Here is a 13,230-nt window from a genome sequence, read left to right as displayed (position 1 = left end):
GTTGTTGTTCGCTGATGATACATGGCTGGTGGCTGATTCATGTGAGAAACTGCAGAAGCTGGTGACTGAGTCTGGTAAAGTGTGTGAAAGAAGAAAGTTAAGAGTAAATGTTAATAAGAGCAAGGTTATTAGGTACAGTAGGGTTTAGGGTCAAGTCAACTGGGAGGTAAGTTTGAATGGAGAAAAACTGGAGGAAGTAAAGTGTTTTAGATATCTGGGAGTGGATCTGGCAGCGGATGGAACCATGGAAGCGAAAGTGAATCATAATGTGGGGGAGGGGGCGAAAATTCTGGGAGCCTTGAAGAATGTGTGGAAGTCGAGAACATTATCTCGGAAAGCAAAAATGGGTATGTTTGAAGGAATAGTGGTTCCAACAATGTTGTATGGTTGCGAGGCGTGGGCTATGGATAAAGTTGTGCGGAGGAGGGTGGATGTGCTAGAAATGAAATGTTTGAGGACAATATGGGGTGTGAGGTGGTTTGATCGAGTAAGCAATGCAAGGGTAAGAGAGATGTGTGGAAATATAAAGAGCGTGGTTGAGAGAGCAGAAGAGGGTGTTTTGAAATGGTTTGGTCACATGGAGAGAACGAGTGAGGAAAGATTGACCAAGAGGATATATGTGTCAGAGGTGGAGGGAACGAGGAGAAGTGGGAGACCAGATTGGAGGTGGAAAGATGGAGTGAAAAAGATTTTGGGTGATCGGGGCCTGAACATGCAGGAGGGTGAAAGGCGTGCAAGGAATAGAGTAAATTGGAACGATGTGGTATACCGGGGTCGACATGCTGTCAATGGATTGAACCAGGGCATGTGAAGCGTCTGGGTTAAACCATGGAAAGTTCTGTGGGGCCTGGATGTAGAAAGGGAGCTGTGGTTTCGGTGCATTATTACATGATAGCTAGAGACTGAGTGTGAACGAATGTTGCCTTTGTTGTCTTTTCCTAGCGCTACCTCGCACACATGAGGGCGGAGGGGGTTGTTATTTCATGTGTGGCGAGGTGGCGATGGGAATGAATAAAGGCAGACAGTATGAATTATGTACATGTGTATATATGTATATGTCTGTGTGTGTATATATATATATGTGTGTACATTGAGATATATAGGTATGTATATTTGCGTGTGTGGACGTATATGTATATACATGTGTTTGGGGGTGGGTTGGGCCATTTCTTTCGTCTGTTTCCTTGCGCTACCTCGGAAACGCGGGAGACAGCGACAAAGCAAAAAAAAAAAAAAAAAAAAATATATATATATATATATATATATATATATATATAGCATCATTAATGGGATGGACTTGATTAAAGCATTCAGTTGCGCCAGCTGCTGTCTCAGCTAACATGAAAGAAACAGTGAAGGTAAAATGTCATGTTAACTGAGGGGGTATTAACGAACGGGTCTTGTGACGTCAGAGCCAACCATATTGTATAGCCAGGTGTGTGCGCGTGTGTGTGTGTGTGTGTGTGTGTGTGTGTCTATCTTCAGAGATCATCAATTACATCTGTGATAACAGGAAGGCTGAGCTTGAAATACCGACCATTATAAACAGCAGCAGATCTTGATTATATTTAATCTCCCAGAGTTCTGGTCAAGGCAGTATCAACCCCAGCTGTGGTACCCGTTTCGTCGCGCTTTAATTACATTTCTTGATAATGAACCGTAATTATTCTAATTGCTCAGGGGTCTGTTGCAAGGGCTTCCTACCAAGTCGGACGGTCATTATTTCAGACGGCAATAGATCTTAGTCACAGAGTCCATTGAACTTTATATATGTATTTATATATTTATTATACTTTGTCGCTGTCTCCCACGTCAGCGAGGTAGCGCAAGGAAACAGACGAAAGAAATGGCCCAACCCACCCACATACATATGTATATACATAAACGCCTACACACGCACATATACATACCTATACATTTCAACGTATACATACACATACATACACAGACATATACGTATATAATTCATACATGCTGCCTTCATCCCTTCCTGCCGCCACCCCGCCACACACATGAAATGACAACCCACTCCCCCCGCGCGCGCGCGAGGTATCGCTAGGAAAAGACAACAAAGGCCACATTCGTTCACACTCAGTCTCTATCTGTCATGTTTAAAGTGTGTGTGTGTGTGTGTGTGTGTGTGTGTGTGTCTGTGTGTGTGTAGTCGTGGAGAGAGAGAGAGTGGAGAAAGAATAGTTCCCCCGTTATCTACTTCGTGTCGTAGAAGACAGCTATAGGGAGGGAATCAGGAAACGCTCCACCCTTGTATTTTAGTTTCTAAAAGTGGGAGCAGAAGTAGCCAGTGTTGCTTCACTCCTCCTCCTCGACGGCTCAGGCTGGGGGTGTCTGGGTGTGTGTGTGGACGTAACCAGGACTGAGACGTGAGGGACAGGTCGTATGTGTGCAGCTAGGAGCTTGGATGTTCTGTCTGGAAGTCAGAGTAAGGTGAAGGTGGACAGAGAGAAGTCTGATCTGGGAATGTGCCAGCGGTAGAAGCTGGGGATGTTGTGGGGCGAGAGCTATGGTACAGTGACACTCCTGCTGAAGCAGGAGTTATGGGAGTGCAAGGAAGTGAGTTCCTGACTTACGTGGGTGAGAATGAGATTAGGGTACGAGAAGTGGGTGGTCGCCAGTACTTGTGGCTCTGGAAGCGAGAGAGAGAGAGAGAGAGTGTGTGTTTTGGAAGGAACTGAGAGAGTGCGTCAACAGTTTTGATGCCGGGGATTGAGTATTTATGATGGGAGGTGTGAGTGCAGGAGCGGATGATGTGTCAGTTAACGGTATGATTAAGGGGCACGAGATAACCGCTGCACATGAAAGGCGAGCGCGAAATTTTGCGGTGGCTTCAGGAAACGAGGAAATGGTATGGGTGGAGAGAAGATGGTGGGAGTGAGTCAGGCTTGGGAAGGGGGCTGGTGTCCGTAGATACTGAGAGGGACTGGGTGAGGAATGTCGTAATGTAAGAAGGACGGAAACCTGAGGAGTGGGAGAAGAAAGGAACGTATCTAGGGAAGCACAGATGACACGTGCACGTGAAGTGTGTGGCATGCGGAGAGGGTGTCGTCATGTACAGAGCATCAGATTGGGGAAGAGCAGTGTGGTTTCAGAAGTGGTAGAGGATGTGTGGATCAGGTGTTTGCTTTGAAGAATGTATGTGAGAAATACTTAGAAAAGCAGATGGATTTGTATGTAGCATTTATGGATCTGGAGAGGGCATATGATAGAGTTGATAGAGATGCTCTGTGGAAGGTATTAAGAATATATGGTGTGGGAGGTAAGAAGCAGTGAAAAGTTTTTATCGAGGATGTAAGGCATGTGTACGAGTAGGAAGAGAGGAAAATTATTGGTTTCCAGTGAATGTCGGTTTGCGGCAGGGGAGAGGGGCAAGTATGCACTCTGTTGTGGATGAGAGGGCTTGGGAAGTGAGTCAGTTGTTGTTCGCTGAGGATACAGCGCTGGTGGCTGATTCGGGTGAGAAACTGCAGAAGCTGGTGAATGAGTTTGGTAAAGTGTGTGAAAGAAGAAAGCTGAGAGTAAACGTGAGTATTAGGTTCAGTAGCGTTGAGGGACAAGTCAATTGGGAATAAGTTTGAATGGATAAAAACTGGAGGAAGTGAAGTGTTCTAGATATCTGGGAGTGGATTTAGCAGCAGATGGAACCATGGAAGCGGAAGTGAGTCATAGGGTGGGGGAGGAGGCAAAGGTTCTGGGAGCGTTAAAGAATGTGTGGAAGGCGAGAACGTTATCTCGGAGAGCAAAATTGGGTATGTTTGAAGGAATAGTAGTTTAAGCAATGTTATATGGTTGCGAAGCGTGGGCTATAGATAGGGTTGTGCGGAGGAGGATGGATGTGTTGGAAATGAGATGTTTGAGGACAATATGTGGTGTGCGGTGGTTTGATCGAGTAAGTAATGAAAGAGTAAGAGAGATGTGTGGTAATAAAAAGTGTAGTTGAGAGAGCAGAAGGTGTATTGAAATGATTTGGTCACATGGAGAGAAAGAGTGAGGAAAGATTGACAGAGAGGATATATGCCTCAGAGGTGGAGACCAAATTGGAGGTGTAAGGATGTAGTGAAAAAGATTTTGAGCGATCGGGGCCTGAACATGCAGGAGAGTGAAAGGTGTGCAAGAAATAGAGTGATTGGAACGATATAGTATACCGGGTCGACGTGCTGTCAATGGATTGAACCAGAGCATGTGAAGCTTCTGGGATAAACCATGAAAAGTTTTGTAGGGCCTGGATGTGGAAAGGGAGCTGTGGTTTCGGTGCATTATACGTGACAGCTAGAGACTGAGTGTGAACGAATGTTCCCTTTGTTCTTTTCCTAGCGCTACCTCGCACACATGAGGGGGGAGGGGGTACCATTTCATGTGTGGTGGGATGGCGACGGAAATGGATGAAGGCAGCAAGTATTAATATGTACATGTGTATATATGTATATGTCCGTGTATGTATATGTATGTATATGTGCGTGTGTGGGCGTGTATGTATATATATATATGTGTATGTAGGTGGGTTGGGCCATTCTTTCGTTGGTATATATATATATATATTTCTTTTCTTTTAAACTATTCGCCATTTCCCGCGTTAGCGAGGTAGCGTTAAGAACAGAGGACTGGGCCTTTTTTGGAATATCCTCACCTGGCCCCCTCTGTTCCTTCTTTTGGAAAATTAAAAAAAAAGACGAGAGGGGAGGATTTTCAGCCCCCCGCTCCCTCCCCTTTTAGTCGCCTTCTACGACACGCAGGGAATACGTGGGAAGTATTCTTAATCCCCTATCCCCAGGGATATATATATATATTATTTTTTTATTATACTTTGTCGCTGTCTCCCGCGTTTGCGAGGTAGCGCAAGGAAACAGAAGAAAGAAATGGCCCCCCCCCCCCATACACATGTATATACATACGTCCACACACGCAAATATACATACCTACACAGCTTTCCATGGTTTACCCCAGACGCTTCACATGCCTTGATTCAATCCACTGACAGCACGTCAACCCCGGTATACCACATCGCTCCAATTCACTCTATTCCTTGCCCTCCTTTCACCCTCCTGCATGTTCAGGCCCCGATCACACAAAATCTTTTTCACTCCATCTTTCCACCTCCAATTTGGTCTCCCTCTTCTCCTCGTTCCCTCCACCTCCGACACATATATCCTCTTGGTCAATCTTTCCTCACTCATTCTCTCCATGTGCCCAAACCACTTCAAAACACCCTCTTCTGCTCTCTCAACCACGCTCTTTTTATTTCCACACATCTCTCTTACCCTTACGTTACTCACTCGATCAAACCACCTCACACCACACATTGCCCTCAAACATCTCATTTCCAGCACATCCATCCTCCTGCGCACAACTCTATCCATAGCCCACGCCTCGCAACCATACAACATTGTTGGAACCACTATTCCTTCAAACATACCCATTTTTGCTTTCCGAGATAATGTTCTCGACTTCCACACATTCTTCAAGGCCCCCAGAATTTTCGCCCCCTCCCCCACCCTATATATATATATATATATATATATATATATATATATATATATATATATATATATATATGAATTTGTGTGTGTGTGTGTGTGAGAGAGAGAGAGAGAGAGAGAGAGAGAGAGAGAGAGAGAGAGAGAGAGAGAGAGAGAGAGAGAGAGAGAGATTTGTTGAGCATACCTGGTAAGCTGTATGGGAGGGTATTGATTGAAAGGGTAGAGGCATGTACAGAGCATCAGATTGGGGAAGAGCAGTGTGGTTTCAGAAGTGGTAGAGGATTTGTGGATCAGGTGTTTGCTTTGAAGAATGTTTGTGGGAAATACTTAGAAAAACCGATGGATTTGTATGTAGCATTTATGGATCTGGAGAAGGCATATGATAGGGTGGACAGAGATGCTTTGTGGAAGGTCTTAAGAATATATGGTGTGGGAGGTAAGTTGCTAGAAGCAGTGAAAAGTTTTTACCAAGAATGTAAGGCAAGTGTATGAGCAGGAGGAGAGGAGAGGGATTGGTTTCCTGTGAATGTCGGTCTGCTGTAGGGGTGTGTGATGTCACCATGACTGTCTAATTTGTTTATGATGTGGTGGTGAGGGAGGTAAATGCAAGTCTTGGAAAGAGGGGCGAGTATGCAGTCTGAAGTGGAGAAGAGGGCCTGGGAAGTGAGTCAGTTGTTGTTTGCTGATGATACAGCGCTGGTGATAGACTAGAGTGAGAAACTGCAAAATATGATTATTAAGTCTGGAAGAGTATGTGAAAGGGGGAAGTTGGGGTAAATGTGAATAAAAGCAAGGTTATTAGGTTCCGCAGGAGTGAGGGTCAGGATAGTTGGGATGTAAGTTTGAATGGAGAAAAACTGGAAGAAGTGAAGTGTTTTACATATCTGGGAGTGGACTTGGCAGCAGAATGAGTCATAGGGTGGGTGAGGGGGCGAAGGTTCTGGGAGCGCTGAAGAATGTGAGGAAAGAAAGAATGTTATGTGGGAGGGCAATGATGGGTATGTTTTCATGCAACGTAATCCCAACAATATTATATGGTTGCGAGGCATGGGCTATAGATAGGGTTGTACGGAAGGGGTGGATGTACTGGAAATGAAATGTTTTAGGACAATATGTGGTGTGAGGTGGTTTGATCGAGTAAGTAATGAAAGGGTAAGAGAGATGTGTGGAAATAAATAGAGTGCTTGAGAGAGCAGAAGAGGGTGTGTTGAAATGGTTTAGACATGTGGAGAGAATGAGTAAGGAAAGGTTGACAAAGAGGATATATGTTTCAGAGGTGGAGTTAACGAGGAGAAGTGGGTGACCAAATTGGAGGTGGAAGGATGAAGTTGAAAAAGATTTTGAGCGATCGGGGCCTGAACATACAGGAGGGTGAGAGGCATGCAAGGAATAGAGTGAATTGGAACGATGTGGTATACCGGGGTCGAAGTGCTGTCAGTGGACTGAACCAGGGCATGTGAAGCGTTTGGGGTAAACCATGGAAAGTTCTGTGAGGCCTGGATGTGGATAGGGAGCTGTGGTTTCAGTGCATTACACATGACAGCTAGAGAATGATGTGAGCGGATGAACTCTCTCTCTCTCTCTCTCTCTCTCTCTCTCTCTCTCTCTCTCTCTCTCTCTCTCTCTCTCTCTCTCTCTCTCTCTCTGCATCTCACGGATGTAAGATTTAGTCATTAGGATTCATCCATTAACCTAACCCTAATCATTATGGTGCTGGTCTTGTTGGCAGACGAGAGGGGCTCAGGTGCCTGAACCAGCGGTGGCCGGACAGCTACGGTCACTACCGCGAGGCGGCCTTCACCCAGATCAAGCACCACTGGTGGTGGAAAATACACAGGTAGGAAGGATAAGAATCTCAATAGAAAACGGAGAATAACCCTAACAAAGGGTGTACAGGTGAGAATATATAACATTAACAATCTGAGTCAGTTGTTGTTCGCTGATGATACAGCGCTGGTGGCTGATTCATGTGAGAAACTGCATAAGCTGGTGACTGAATTTGGTAAAGTGTGTGAAAGAAGAAAGTTAAGAGTAAATGTGAATAAGAGCAAGGCTATTAGGTTCAGTAGGGTTGAGGGTCAAGTCAATTGGGAGGTAAGTTTGAATGGAGAAAAACTGGAGGAAGTAAAGTGTTTTAGATATCTGGGAGTGGATCTGGCAGCGGATGGAACTATGGAAGCGGAAGTAAATCATAGGGTGGGGGAGGGGGCGAAAATCCTGGGAGCCTTGAAGAATGTATGGAAGTCGAGAACATTATCTCGGAAAGCAAAAAAGGGTATGTTTGAAGGAATAGTGGTTCCAACAATGTTGTTTGGTTGCGAGGCCTGGGCTATGGATAGAGTTGTGCGCAGGAGGGTGGATGTGCTGGAAATGAGATGTTTGAGGACAATGTGTGGTGTGAGGTGGTTTGATCGAGTAAGTAATGTAAGGGTAAGAGAGATGTGTGGAAATAAAAAGAGCGTGGTTGAGAGAGCAGAAAAGGATGTTTTGAAATGGTTTGGACACATGGAGAGAATGAGTGAGGAAAGATTGACCAAGAGGATATATGTGTCGGAGGTGGAGGGAACGAGAAGAAGTGGGAGACCAAATTGGAGGTTGAAAGATGGAGTGAAAAAGATTTTGTGTGATCGGGGCCTGAACATGCAGGAGGGTGAAAGGTGTGCAAGGAATAGAGTGAATTGGATCGATGTGGTATACCGGGGTTGACGTGCTGTCAGTGGATTGAATCAGGGCATGTGAAGCGTCTGGGATAAACCATGGAAAGTTGTGTGGGACCTGGATGTGGAAAGGGAGCTGTGGTTTCGGGCATTATTGCATGACAACTAGAGACTGAGTGTGAACGAATGGGGCCTTTGTTGTCTTTTCCTAGTGCTACCTCGCACACATGAGGAGGGAGGGGGATGGTATTCCATGTGTGGCGAGGTGGCGATGGGAATGAATAAAGGCAGACAGTGTGAATTGTGTGCATGGGTATATATGTATGTGTTTGTGTGTGTATATATATGTGTACATTGAGATGTATAGGTATGTATATTTGCGCGTGTGGACGTGTATGTATATACATTGTGTATGGGGGTGGGTTGGCCCATTTCTTTCGTCTGTTTCCTTGCGCTACCTCGCAGACGCGGGAGACAGCGACAAAGCAAAATAAATAAAAAAAAGATAAATATATATATATATATATATATATATATATATATATATATATATATATATATATATATATATATATATATATATATATATATATATATATCCATAGCCCACGCCTCGCAACCATACAACATTGTGCGCAGGAGGATGGATGTGCTGGAAATGAGATGTTTGAGGACAATGTGTGGTGTGAGGTGGTTTGATCGAGTAAGTAACGTAAGGGTAAGAGAGATGTGTGGAAATAAAAAGAGCGTGGTTGAGAGAGCAGAAGAGGGTGTTTTGAAATGGTTTGGGCACATGGAGAGAATGAGTGAGGAAAGATTGACCAAGAGGATATATGTGTCGGAGGTGGAGGGAACGAGGAGAAGAGGGAGACCAAATTGGAGGTGGAAAGATGGAGTGAAAAAGATTTTGTGTGATCGGGGCCTGAACATGCAGGAGGGTGAAAGGAGGGCAAGGAATAGAGTGAATTGGAGCGATGTGGTATACAGGGTTTGACGTGCTGTCAGTGGATTGAATCAAGGCATGTGAAGCGTCTGGGGTAAACCATGGAAAGCTGTGTAGGTATGTATATTTGCGTGTGTGGACGTGTGTATGTACATGTGTATGGGGGGGGGGGGGTTGGGCCATTTCTTTCGTCTGTTTCCTTGCGCTACCTCGCAAACGCGGGAGACAGCGACAAAGTATAAAAAAAAAAAAAAAAAAAAAAAAAAAAAATATATATATATATATATATATATATATATATATATATATATATATATATATATATATATATATATATATACTGATAACCTCTGGGAAAAGTGAGACTCCATAAATTGAACCCCGGTCCAACTGTATGTGGTACAGTGGGAAACAGTTTACATGAGATACCATATGTACTACGGTACGCACCACCACCACCATAGTGCCGTGTGAGGCGATTTAAGATGCATTCCTTCCTTCCTTCTCTCCTCGTTCAGAGGATGAGCGGCAGTATTTCCGTGACATGAGGATACGTGACCCATCACGAGACCCGTGAATTAGCGAGTGGTTACGAAGGAGACGCTATCTTAAAGCTCATCGCCTCCTGGGTGTTAGGCCACCTGGTCGCCATACACATGGACCGGGGTTCGATTCTCGGGGTATAGTGGTAAATAGTTTACATCAGATATGACGTGTATATCACATGTTATATATATATATATATATATATATATATATATATATATATATATATATATATATATATATATATATATATATATATAATATATAGATAGATAGATATAGATATGTTTTGTGGGGCCTGGATGTGGAAAGGGAGCTGTGGTATCGGTGCATTACACATGACATTTCATGTGTGGCGGGGTGGCGACGAGAATGGATGAGGGCAGCAAGTATGAATTATGTACATGTGTATACATGTATATGTCTCTGTATGTATATGTATGTATACGTTGAAATGTACACGTATGTATATGTGCGTGTGTGAACGTGTATGTATATACATGTGTATGTTGGTGGGTTGGGCCATTCTTTTGTCTGTTTCTTTGCGCTACCTCGCTAACGCGGTAGACAGCGACAAAGTATAATAACAGAAATATGTATTTATATATATTAGTGTGCCGTTTCCCGCGTTAGCGAGGTAGCGCCAATAACAGACGAGGAAAGTCCGCATTCCTTGACATCCATTCTCTAGTTGTTACATGCAGTGCACCAGAACTATACACCTCTATCAACAATAAGACCCTTCCATCGTTTCCTCCACACATTCCTGCTTCAGTCCACTGACAGCACCTCGCACCCTGTGTACCATATTTCTACACACCTTCTTCTGTTCTCTCAACCAAGCTTTTTAGTACCATACATCTATCTTACCCTTTCATTACTTACTCGATCAAACCACCTCACACCACATATTGTCCTCATACATTTCATTTCCAACACATCCACCCTCCTCCGCACAGCTTTATCAATAGCCCACGCTTCGCATCCCTACAACATCCTTGGGACTACTATACCTTCAAACATAAACATTTTCGCCTTCCCAAGTAACGACCTCCCTCTCTACACATTCTTCATCGCTCCCAGAACCTTCGCCCTCTCCCCAACCCTATGACTCATCCCGCTTCCATGGTTCCATTGGCTGCCATGTCCACTCCCAGATATCTAAACCAATTTACCTCTTCCAAATGTTCTCCAAATTCACACTTCAGGTAACCTATCACTCTGTTTTACTAAACTCAATAACCTTGTTTTTATTTACCTTTTCTTTCACCTTTCTCCTTTCACACACCATCCCAAACTCAGTCACCAACTTCTGCAGTTTCTTACGTTCGTAGACGCCTTTAGATACTCGAGGTCCTTTACATCAAGCAGAGATCTCCGAGCATGAACCTGCAGGCGGACGATCTTCTGGTGTTACCTAGCGCTCTGCATCTGACCTGTCCCAACGAGACCAGATCCAGAACTGGTGACGTCACGTAGCAGCAAGCCCCGTTAACCTGAGGCGGCCAGCTTTCATTGGTCAGATATGGGAGCAGCTGCCTGCCGTATTCATCTCTCATTGGTCAACAATTTTCCTTTTGATATTTGACTCTTGCTCGTTAACCCATACCATACCGTACTGTCCTTACCCTTGAGAATGTGACACGAGTCACGAAATGTTGTCTTGCGTTGTGTTACTGTATATACATTAGAAAAATCACTTTAATTGTTCAACTTGAGTTTAGTTTCACCCTTGCTATTAAATTTGTCCCGCTTATTGGTAATGTGCCTCAGCAGTATCAGAGAACCGTTAGACAAGTTGACAATATCGGCAAGAAACTGATCAATGCTGAATACACAGTCATATTCAATGAAAATCATATATATATATATATATATATATATATATATATATATATATATATATATATATATATATATATATATATATTGGGAAGGATCACAGTTTTGCGCGTAATCAAGTATATTCTTTTGAGTCCACGGGAAAAATGAAACACGATAAGTTTCCCAAGTGCACTTTCTTGTAATAATCACATCTCTTCGTTGTATGCCAACTGACTGTTGTATTTCTCTCTTGTGTCTCCCTTGATGATGTGATTATTACACGAAAATGCACTTGGGAACTTATCGTGTTTCATTTTCCCCGTGGAATCATAGGAATCATAGGGAAGGAGTAGCAGTACTCCTGAAACAGGAGTTGTGGGAGTATGTGATAGAATATAAGAAAGTAAATTCTCGATTAATATGGGTAAAACTGAAAGTTGATGGAGAGAGATGGGTGATTATTGGTGCATATGCACCTGGGCATGAGAAGAAAGATCAAGAGAGGCAAGTGTTTTGGGAGCAGCTCAATGAGTGTGTTAGTGGTTTTGATGCACGAGACCGGGTTATAGTGATAGGTGATTAGAATGCAAAGGTGAGTAATGTGGCAGTTGAGGGAATAATTGGTATACATGGGGTGTTCAGTGTTGTAAATGGAAATGGTGAAGAGCTTGTAGATTTACGTGCTGAAAAAAGGACTGGTGATTGGGAATACCTGGTTTAAAAAGCGAGATATACATAAGTATACGTATGTAAGTAGGAGAGATGGCCAGAGAGCGTTATTGGATTACGTGTTAATTGACAGGCGCAAGAAAGAGAGACTTTTGGATGTTAATGTGCTGAGAGGTGCAACTGGAGGGATGTCTGATCATTATCTTGTGGAGGCTAAGGTGAAGATTTGTATGGGTTTTCAGAAAAGAAGAGTGAATGTTGGGGTGAAGAGGGTGGTGAGAGTAAGTGAGCTTGGGAAGGAGACTTGTGTGAGGAAGTACCAGGAGAGACTGAGTACAGAATGGAAAAAGGTGAGAACAATGGAAGTAAGGGGAGTGGGGGAGGAATGGGATGTATTTACGGAATCAGTGATGGATTGCGCAAAAGATGCTTGTGGCATGAGAAGAGTGGGAGGTGGGTTGATTAGAAAGGGTAGTGAGTGGTGGGATGAAGAAGTAAGATTATTAGTGAAAGAGAAGAGAGAGGCATTTGGACGATTTTTGCAGGGAAAAAATGCAATTGAGTGGGAGATGTATAAAAGAAAGAGACAGGAGGTCAAGAGAAAGGTGCAAGAGGTGAAAAAGAGGGCAAATGAGAGTTGGGGTGAGAGAGTATCATTAAATTTTAGGGAGAATAAAAAGATGTTCTGGAAGGAGGTAAATAAAGTGCGTAAGACAGGGGAGCAAATGGGAACTTCAGTGAAGGGCGCAAATGGGGAGGTGATAACAAGTAGTGGTGATGTGAGAAGGAGATGGAGTGAGTATTTTGAAGGTTTGTTGAATGTGTTTGATGATAGAGTGGCAGATATAGGGTGTTTTGGTCGAGGTGGTGTGCAAAGTGAGAGGGTTAGGGAAAATGATTTGGTAAAAAGAGAAGAGGTAGTAAAAGCTTTGCGGAAGATGAAAGCCGGCAAGGCAGCAGGTTTGGATGGCATTGCAGTGGAATTTATTAAAAAAGGGGGTGACTGTATTATTGACTGGTTGGTAAGGTTATTTAATGTATGTATGACTCGTGGTGAGGTGCCTGAGGATTGGCGGAATACGTGCATAGTGCCATTGTA

At 43.7% G+C, this 13,230-nt stretch overlaps 1 protein-coding gene across 3 annotated transcripts in view; it reads left to right on the top strand.

Moving 5' to 3' along the window:
- The window catches only part of LOC139750351 (alpha-1,6-mannosyl-glycoprotein 2-beta-N-acetylglucosaminyltransferase-like), a 326,509-nt gene that overhangs the window by 301,863 nt on the left and 11,416 nt on the right, over positions 1 to 13,230 (top strand). For all 3 annotated transcript variants that reach the window (XR_011713113.1, XM_071665040.1, XM_071665038.1), the window contains one exon: positions 7,222 to 7,329. Coding sequence is in view for 2 of the 3 variants with exons in the window: in XM_071665040.1 (XP_071521141.1) it covers positions 7,222 to 7,329 (108 nt within the window). In the remaining variant the exon portion in view is untranslated. The remainder of the gene's footprint in view (positions 1 to 7,221; positions 7,330 to 13,230) is intronic.

This window comes from Panulirus ornatus, chromosome 9 (genome assembly GCF_036320965.1).
Source record: "Panulirus ornatus isolate Po-2019 chromosome 9, ASM3632096v1, whole genome shotgun sequence".
In the NCBI taxonomy this organism is placed as follows: Eukaryota; Metazoa; Arthropoda; class Malacostraca; order Decapoda; family Palinuridae; genus Panulirus; species Panulirus ornatus.
The sequence above is the reverse complement of the archived record's forward strand: the minus strand, read 5'-3'. Positions and strand labels throughout refer to the sequence as shown.